Source organism: Tupaia chinensis, unplaced genomic scaffold (assembly GCF_000334495.1).
Source record: "Tupaia chinensis unplaced genomic scaffold, TupChi_1.0 Scaffold000453_2, whole genome shotgun sequence".
NCBI lineage: Eukaryota > Metazoa > Chordata > Mammalia > Scandentia > Tupaiidae > Tupaia > Tupaia belangeri.
In genome coordinates this window covers 435,943-444,647 of record NW_006159961.1, presented here as the reverse complement: position 1 = coordinate 444,647, position 8,705 = coordinate 435,943, and the positions used below count along the sequence as shown (strand labels likewise).

Sequence of the window (8,705 nt, the reverse complement as noted above, 5' to 3'; positions counted from 1 at the left end):
CGCCCAGCCAGCCGCAGAAACTCACCCTTCCCTGCCGCACTGGGCTCCCCTGCTGGCCTGGGGCCAAGCTCTGTTCTAGTGGGCCAGTAAGCTGTGCTCCAGCACGCTGGAGTCTCCCCTGCCCAGTGAAGAGCCTGACTCCAGGCAAACACCTGCGAGCAGAGGGTGGGAGGAGGGCGGGGCCCACTTAGCACACCCGAGCCTTTAGCCTGAGGAGAGAGCAGGCCAGCCAAAGGCCTCCTGGCATCTTCGGGTCCCTCCTGCCTCTAGGCTGGACCAGACCCGCTCCACCTCCTGCAGGATGAAGCGAGAACAGAGACTGCTGGGAGCTAAGACTGAGTGCCCTCTTGGGCAACGGGGAGGGATCTCTGCCTTCGCAAAAGGACCTCTGTATCACCATGAACAGGGCCTGGGGTGGGAGGAGTGGTTTCTGGAGAGGCCCTGTCCCATCCCCTCTCATCTCCGAGGGCCAACCACTTGCCCAGGACACAGGGTGAGTATGGGGGGGCATGGCCTACCTTGTGCCTCACTGACACGGACAGCACAGCTCGGAGCGGCCAGCACCCGACAGGCGCCTGAATCCACTCTATGAGGATGGCCCGATCACTGTCCCCGTTTCCGGGGGAGAGGAGAGAGGGCTAGGGACTTCTCATGGTCACGCAGCTAGCGGGGAGGGGCAGGATCTAACCAAGAAGTCAGAGTCCATGCTCACGTTCACTATTTCAATAATGACAGGAAATGCACTGGCCAAGAAGCCCTCGGAATGACGTCACCGCATTCCCACACGCGCCTAAGGTGGTCGCTAGGATCTCAGCCCTGCAGGCGGGGAAGGCACAGCTGTGGAGGATGGGATGCTTGCCTGAGGGAGCCAGGTCGGCTGCCTTTGGGTCACCCTCTGCTGAGACTTCCCTGGACAGCGCACTTCAGCTGCTTTCTAGGAGGGACACAGCTGGGAGTGGGGAGTGGGGGGGGGACGCTGAAGGGCAAACATTCAAATGAGATGCAAAGAGACAATGGTGAGGCCCCCCAGGCTGGGGTGGAGGTTAGGGCCACTTGGTTAGTTCGTCTGTCTCTAACCAGCACACAACAGCTAGTGGGCGTCCCCCTCTGGAGGGGAGATAGGCCTAGTGTTCCTCCCCTCTTCCTAGGAATGACAGGGCAGGGTGCCCCCTGCTGCCACCCTGCCTGTCCCAAAGCCCTCAGTCAGCTGGCCCCGCGCCCATGCAGCAGGGAGGCCATGCCCAGCTGTGAGTCTGGAGCCTACATAGCATCAGGAGCTGGCTGCCAGGGCTAAAGTGCCTGCCGAAGGAGGGGCCAGTTAAACATAAGCCCTGATGGCCCCCCACGGAGTGAGCCACCTCCCCACACAAGGCTGTGGGCTGGGCAGAAAGGGGCAGTTTCGTTCCAGGTGGGTGGCCAAGCTGCTGAGGCCTGGGACAGGTCCTTGTGTTAGTACTAGCGCAGACAGAAGCCTCTTCTGACCCCCCAGGCTCACTCTCTCCTCAGAGGTCTCCATTGCTGGCAGGCCCGCAGGTCCTGCACTGGAAGTGTGCTCTTACTCCCAAGACTCGCTCCTAGGCCGGCCTGTAGGTCCCTCGAGGCCAAGGCCAAGCAAGGAGAGCCTCGATAACCCCGGAGTGCTGGCTCTGAGCACTGAAGGCCTGTTGAGGAGCGATTTGCACAAGGTCACAGACTTAACCAGGACTGGGACAGAGGGCCTTGGACTCCTGGTCTGTGGAGAAAACCAGGTGGGAAGGGCTTTGGTCTCCTAGCCCAAGGCAGAGGCCTGGGGACCTAAGTAAGTGCCCATCTGTGGCCCCGACTCAGCACACCAACTGGCTCCAGTGTCAACAACTCTCTCCCTGGTCAGTGCAGGCCTGGGGAAGTGATCCATTGCCCTGGGTTCAGGCAGGAGGCGTGGTCTCACCTGGTGCCAGGGCAGGTGTTCCAACATAGGGGCCCTGGGGGAGGAGCCTGTGTGAGCACCATGGCTATTCATCTGCAGGGGTGAGCCTGGTGGGCATGCAGTCCACAGGCTGGTGGGCACCTGGGTGTCCCCCAGCTAGGGCCTCCCAAGTGCTTTCCTCTTTTGATTTTTTAAGGAATTATTATTATTTAAAAATTTTCGCTATAGGGCATGTGCACGTACATGAGAGGGAGAGAAGGCAAGCCACCAGGTCTGGGACTCGAACTACAGTCAGTCATGTGGGAGTCCAGTGCCTTAACTACCATGCCACCTGCTGCCCACCCATGTGCTTTTCTTCTAAAGGGTTCTTAGTGACCTAAGTTTCAACTGCCCCACCCTGCGATGAGGAAACCAGGGCCACAAATGTAGTGAGCTTTTCCTAAAGCCAAAGGCACTCCGTGGAAAGGGCTCTCCTTTGTCCTGCAAGCCTGCCTGGCTTCATTTTATTATCGTGGCATTAAATCACCCTTTACCTATGGAGTGGGAGGGTAGAAGGTGGTGCCTGGTTTTGAATGTTCTTAATTCACAAAATAAAATGGTGGCCACACCCTTTCAGCACTCATATAAAATATTAGTTTGTAAAAAGCCATCAGGGAGCCTCTTCCTAGGAGGCTGAGTGTGGGTCTCCCCCCACAAGTACCACAGTTGTGACAGTTCCCCAGTCAAGATACATGAGTGGGAATGGAACTGAAGTGTCAGGGTGTGACTGTTGAGTCAGCTGGTCTGGGGCTGGATACCCTCCTGGGTCCCCACTTGGACCTCTTTGGAAAAGGAGAAGCTGCTGGTGTCTGAGAGATTCCAGTTTCTGAATGCCTGTTCTTGTTCTTGGGGGTTGCAGAATCTTCCCCCACTGCTGGCTAGGAAACCTCACCCTTGCCCCTGCCCAGGGAATGCCCAGCTGTGGTAAGTCTTGTCTTGGTGGATTCCCCTGGAAGAGACCAGCACAAGCCACGCGCTTTAATTATGCACAGGGCCGGCAGGTGGCGTGGAGGTTAAGGTGGCTGGATCCCACATGACTGACTTTGCAGTTGTAGTCTTGAACCTAGCAGCCAGAAAAACATGCCAGGCGTGCGTGTATGCGTGTGTGCGTGCCCAAAATCCTGAGAGGAGAATGGACGTCTCTCTCTAGGAGAGCACATATGCACTCCAGCGAAAACTTAAGAAAAAAAAAAAGATCGGGACCAGCAGATGTTGTAATGGTTATGTTGCTGGACTCCCATGTAGTAGACCTCGGTTCTAGTCCCAGACGCGGCAGCTTAAAACTCAGGCGTGTGCATGAGTGCCCAAACTCCTGAGAGAGGAAACTGGAGAAGGGATTGTGGCGTGGCCATCCCTGCTGGGGAGTGATTTCTTGTTTTCTGTCTCTCTGTCTCTTCAGTGAGTGCATATTTCCCATAACAAAAATCTCTTAAAAAAAAAATGATAACATTTGCCAACCACTCACTTTAAGAGTAGAACATTGGGGACCAGCAGATGGTGTAATGGTTACGTTGCTGGACTTTCATGTAGCTGACCACAGTTCAAGTCCCAGACCTGGTGGCTTAAAATTCACACTGGCCATGGGTGTGTGCATGCCCAAGACCCTGAGAGGAGAATGGAGGAGAGATTGTGGTGTGAGGGGTAATTTCTCACTTTGTTTCTCTGTCTCTCTGGTGAGTCCATGTGCCCTATCACTCTCTCTCAAAAAACAAACAAACAAACAAAACGAAGAATAGGACAAGAAGCCCTTGTGTACAGCCCCTTCCCAGCATAACCCCTTACCCCTGACAAACATGATCCTTAGTTTTGTGTTTGTAATTCTCTTGGTTTTTCTTAAGTTCATTACACACACACACACACACACACACACAATGAACTTAAGAAAAACCAAGAGAATGTATGTATACACACACACACATATATTTTATATATTTTAATTTAGTATAGGGCACATGCACTCATCAGAGAGACAGAGAGAGAGAGAGAGAGAGAGAGAGAGAGAGAGAGAGAGAGAGAGAAAGAGAAAGTGAGAAAGCAAGCTGCCGGGTCCGGAACTCAAACTGTGACTGGCCATGTGGGAGTCCACCTTAGCCACCATGCCACCTGCTGACCCCATCTCTGGGTTCTCTTTACGGCATCACTACATATTTATGAACCCCTCAACAATACACTGCTTAGTTTTGCATCTTTTTGTAAACCTTACATAAATGCATGTATTTTGCTTTTTCCCCTTTGACGTAAGGTTGTTCATTTGGCCCCGCTGATGACTGTAGGTCACTCCTTTTCAAGGCTGTAAAATGACAAAAGCATCGCCCTTCATTCACTTTCCTGTTGATGGAGGTTTGGGGGTTTCAGCTGTCCGCTGCTGCCAACGACGCAACTTGGAATACTCATGAGCCTCTCTTTCGATGCTCAGGTTCAAGAGTTTCTCTACCCAGGTGTGCACTTGGGAGGACAAGGACATCCGCACCTCTGTTGGGTGGCACCACTGACACCCCTACCGGCACCTGGGAGAGTTGCTGATTCTCCAGTGGCTTTGCAGGTCCTGGAGGTCGAGAGCTTTGGGATGCGTAGAATCTCCCTGACCTCAGCTTCTCCCAACCCAGCTCCCAATGTTACTCGGCCGCAGTTCTTTGGCTGTTTCGGGTTTTCCAGCTGCTTGTCCTAGGTCAGGTTAGTGCAATGCCCCAAACCTTTAACAGCAACCATAGCATGCACAGCGTCGAAAGGGTACTGAGGTGGGAGGACGTTCTTTTCCCTTCCCAGACACCTACCAGGTGCTCCCGGAACCGGGACATGGGCACAGTGAGTAGTACAGTGGCCTCCTTGCCTTCGAGGAGTCACTCCCTCCTTCTCCCACCCCAGCACTCTCCCTTGGGTGCTACGGATAACACAATGCACATCTGTCTCCGTTCCCACACCCCCACATCCAATCTTCCATTGCATAGCTCCCCCTGGCCATTTTCAGGAGCCTAAAATTCTAGTAGGTAGAGAGGCCAGAATGCTGCTTCCAGTCCAGCGCTCTGTCCCTGCACCTCACTCCTCACCCCCTGTGCTAAGAAGGAAGGCTCCCTGGAGGAGGGGCACTTTGAGGAGATCTCTCAGCAGGCTGTCTGTAGCCTGCTGCTCCTGTCCTTCATCATGAGATCTCAGAGCTGGAGGGCACTGTAGAGACCACAAGCCCTGCAGTGGCCCCAAACAGGGGGCTGGGCCGCAGGCGGGGAGATGCTGGCAGTTCCTACCGGTTCAGGTCTCATCCTGGTGCCCCCGGCTGGGCCTAACTCCTCTCAGAGCAGGAATTGCTGTTTCGATGACCTGCAGCTCTGATCCCTCAGGGAAGCTCACATTCCCCACCTCTGCCTGACCCTCTCAGCTCATCTGAGGCTGGCTGCTGGAGAGAACGCACCTGGCACCGCACCAGCCCAAATGGGAACGCGAAGGGAGCCAGGTGGTGCTGGTGCCTCCCCCTGCTCCATCATCCTGATCATCTATGCTCCCTGTCCCGTGCTGGGCGGAAGGGTGCTGAACTTCCTCCTTCCTCCGCCTGCCATTCCATGCCCCGAAAGACAGGCCCTGTCCTTGCTGCCTCCGAGCTGCGAGCCCTCCAGTGTGTGCCGAATCAAGTCTAAGAATCTCATTTTTTCGAGGCTGGCTTTAGATGAGCGCGTTTTGTATGCCCCAGAGAAAGCAGTGCCCTGTTCATCTCCGCGGGGCTCTCAGAGACAGTGGGCCCGGGCAGGCTCTGAAGCCCGGAGTGGGGAAGCGCGCCCCGGGAAGGGGCCAAGAAGCGCGTGCGCTCTAGGTCCGAGATTACGGTACCCGCACTAACTTTTCCGCTCGGCTTCGTGCTCTTGGGTTTCTCCGGGCTTAGTCGTTTTCCCGGCAGCGAGTTCAGCCTGACCCCGATCTTCGGGTCTCCGCCCCGCTCCCCGACACCCGGGGCCGCCACACTGCGAGAGGCGGTTTGCAGAAAATCAATAGTATGTTTGCTGAGAAAAATATTTGACATGTCAAGTGAATTATGGAAACTTCTCATGCCAGTGGCTAAACCCAATGATTTATTTAATCACATTCATTAAGTGAACTACTTTATTATATCAGTATGTAATACTGATTTACATATGTACACATTGCCTTGGTCTTTAATTGTATCCTGGGCTATGCCTTTTCTCCAGCTCCCTGCACCTTATCTCCTCAGGTGAGATAAGCGGCCATGTGACCCCACCTGGGCGGGCGGGGGAGGGGCGCGCAGGTGAGGCCGGCCGGCGCCCAGCAGGACGCACGCGGCGGCGCGCTCGGCAGCATGTCTGTCAGCAGAAAGGACTGGTCCGCTCTGTCCAGGTGAGCGCCGCGGGCCGGAAGGGAGCCCGGCCCCGGGGCGGGGGGCGGCACAGCGCCGCCGGTTCGCCTCCCCCCTGCGCGTCGGCCTCCTCCGCGTCCTGGGACCCCGGCGCTGAGGCCGGACCTTGGTCTTGCTGCTTCTCATGGGGGACAGAGCTGAGGACGACTGGGGACCCCTTAGGTGACAGGGCACATGTTCTGGCTCCTCTGCAGTTTCCTGAGACCCCAGATGGGGGGTGGCGTTTGAGGAAGGGTACTCCGGCCAGGGAGACCCCCTAGGGTCTGACCCCACGTGGGGAGGGAAGAAGGTCTGGACGGTGAGGAAGGCGGGAGACGTTCAGGAGTTAACCCAACCCTCACTCCTCAGAGCAGCCTCTGTCACCCTTCCATGTCTGGTGGGGAGGGGTCTCAGCGCGTCTGGGCAGGGCAGGGCCACCTAGGAGAGCCAGCAGAGCCGGGATCAGCAACTCCGACCAGAGGGAACAGTCTCCCCTTCCAGGAAGGAGGCTCAGACTCTGAGTTTGGCATTTCGGGGTGGATCTGACCTGGGAGTGGTGGCTGTCCCCCTTGGTGTGCAATCTTTATTTGAGACATGGCCCCAGCGAGTCGGGGACTGGGTATTTAGCCCTCCTGATGGACCTGCCGAATCAGGGCTGCCTGGGGAGGGCAGGTGTCCTGGAAGCAGTGCCCTGGTCTCTGGTGACCCCTCTTGGTGCTGCCCAGCACCTCTCCCCAGAAGCGCTCACACGAGTCTCTTCACTGCCTCAACCCTCAGGGGCATCCCCACCGCACACGCACACGCACCCCCCCCCACACACACACACACCCAGGAGTCAGAGGCTCCGTAGTGGCTCAGAGCTGCAGTCCTGCTTCTTGGATTCTGTCGGCTCTCACCAGGTGGAACTGGCGTCTTAGCCCTCCCAGGTGGGCTGTGGGGCTGAGTCTGCAGGTGCAGAGTCGCGCCCTTAGCTGCTTGGGTACCACAGGCCTTTCCCATCCGGCCATCTTTCCCGCATTTCCCAGCACTCCGGGGGTCTCTTCCTCCCTCGGTTGCCCTCCCTGCTGGGCACCAGACCTCCATGATCTCAGACTCAGCCTCCCCATAGCTGTTCATTCCCCAGGGCTGGGGGGTAGCCTCACCACACCCGCAAGACCTCACCAAACCCAAGCACAGCTGCCCAGTGGCCCCAGCTTGGAGCAGCTCATGGGTTCTAGAGAGGGGAAGAGGTAAGCGTGCAGAGAACTCACTGCTCGAAACGGAACCCAGGCTGCTTTTTTTTTTTTTTTTTAGAGGTTTTTGCTATAGGACGCGTGTGCTTGCCAGACAGAGAGAGACAGAAAGTGAGAAATCACCCCCCGGTGGGATGGCCCCGCCGCAATCCCTTCTCCTCCGTTCTCCTCTCGGGATCTTGGGCACACACGCACACGCGCCTGGTGTGAGTTTTAAGCCACTGGGTCCAGGACACGAACCGTGGTTGACTACATGGGAGTCCGGCGACATAGGCGTTACGCCAGGCTGTTGTAGAGGTTGGACATTCCCCAAGGAGGCCCGTGCTAGGGCAGGGCCGTGGTTGAGGCCTTGGACTCTGCAGTGGGTCAGTGTGCATGGGTGTCGACGTGGGCGTGTCTTTGTCTCTGGGAGTGGGTATATCCTCCCCCTTGAATGCCCGCTTGGTTAGGCGTGTGGGCATACGTGTGGGCGAGCGGGTCGTGGCCTAGGTAGTGATGCGACGCTGTGTGGGCAGCCGGTTCTTGTGCTGCCGAGTGGAGCTTAGGAGGCCGCATAAGTTCGGTTCACACGTTTATCGAAGCCCTCAGCGCTGTGCTGCGCACTGGGTTAAAAGTACAAACCAGACATTACTTCCTCTGACGTCCACGGTCAGGTGGGATGTGTGTGATTTTGTGTCTGAGAGCATGCCTGGATATGCAGTGTGTGTGTGTGCGTGTGTGTGGTTGAGGCGGTGGGAGGGCTGGGCCACTGTAGATTTGGGAATGGGAGCTAGGTCTAGCCTGAGCTTGTCCACGGCTCAGATGGACAGTCATGTGGCTACAGGGGTGGGGCCTAGTGTCCGTGGGATGTCCCGGGTAAGTGCCAGGGAGGCCCCTGGAGTCAGGCCTGCCCCAGGAGCCCCTGGCCTGTCCTCCTTGCACAACCCCAGCCCCAGCCCTGGTAGAGCCCATGGGCAGACGCCAGATGCAGCTGCACCGGCAGTCGCCCTGCTGAGGCACCTGGAACAGAGGCCTGCTCCCTGTGTGAGCAGCAAGCCCCAGCCGGCAGGCGAGCATGGGCTGTGAGTCACTGTCAACCAGCCTTCCCGGCTGGTGCTGAGGGTGTGACTGTGTGGCCCCAGCCAGGGCCCAGGTGGGGAGGTGGGTGTAGAGTAGAGGGCCAGCCCTGTAGCCTGCAGCCCACCTGCAC

General features: G+C 57.0%; 1 protein-coding gene across 1 annotated transcript in view; it reads left to right on the top strand.

The window, feature by feature from the left end:
* The first annotated feature begins 6,154 nt into the window (after positions 1-6,154).
* Positions 6,155-8,705, top strand: part of LAD1 (ladinin 1) — a 17,792-nt gene continuing 15,241 nt past the window's right edge. The window contains exon 1 of the mRNA XM_006155472.3: positions 6,155-6,286. Coding sequence (XP_006155534.1) covers positions 6,249-6,286 — 38 coding nt within the window. The 5' untranslated portion in view covers positions 6,155-6,248. The remainder of the gene's footprint in view (positions 6,287-8,705) is intronic.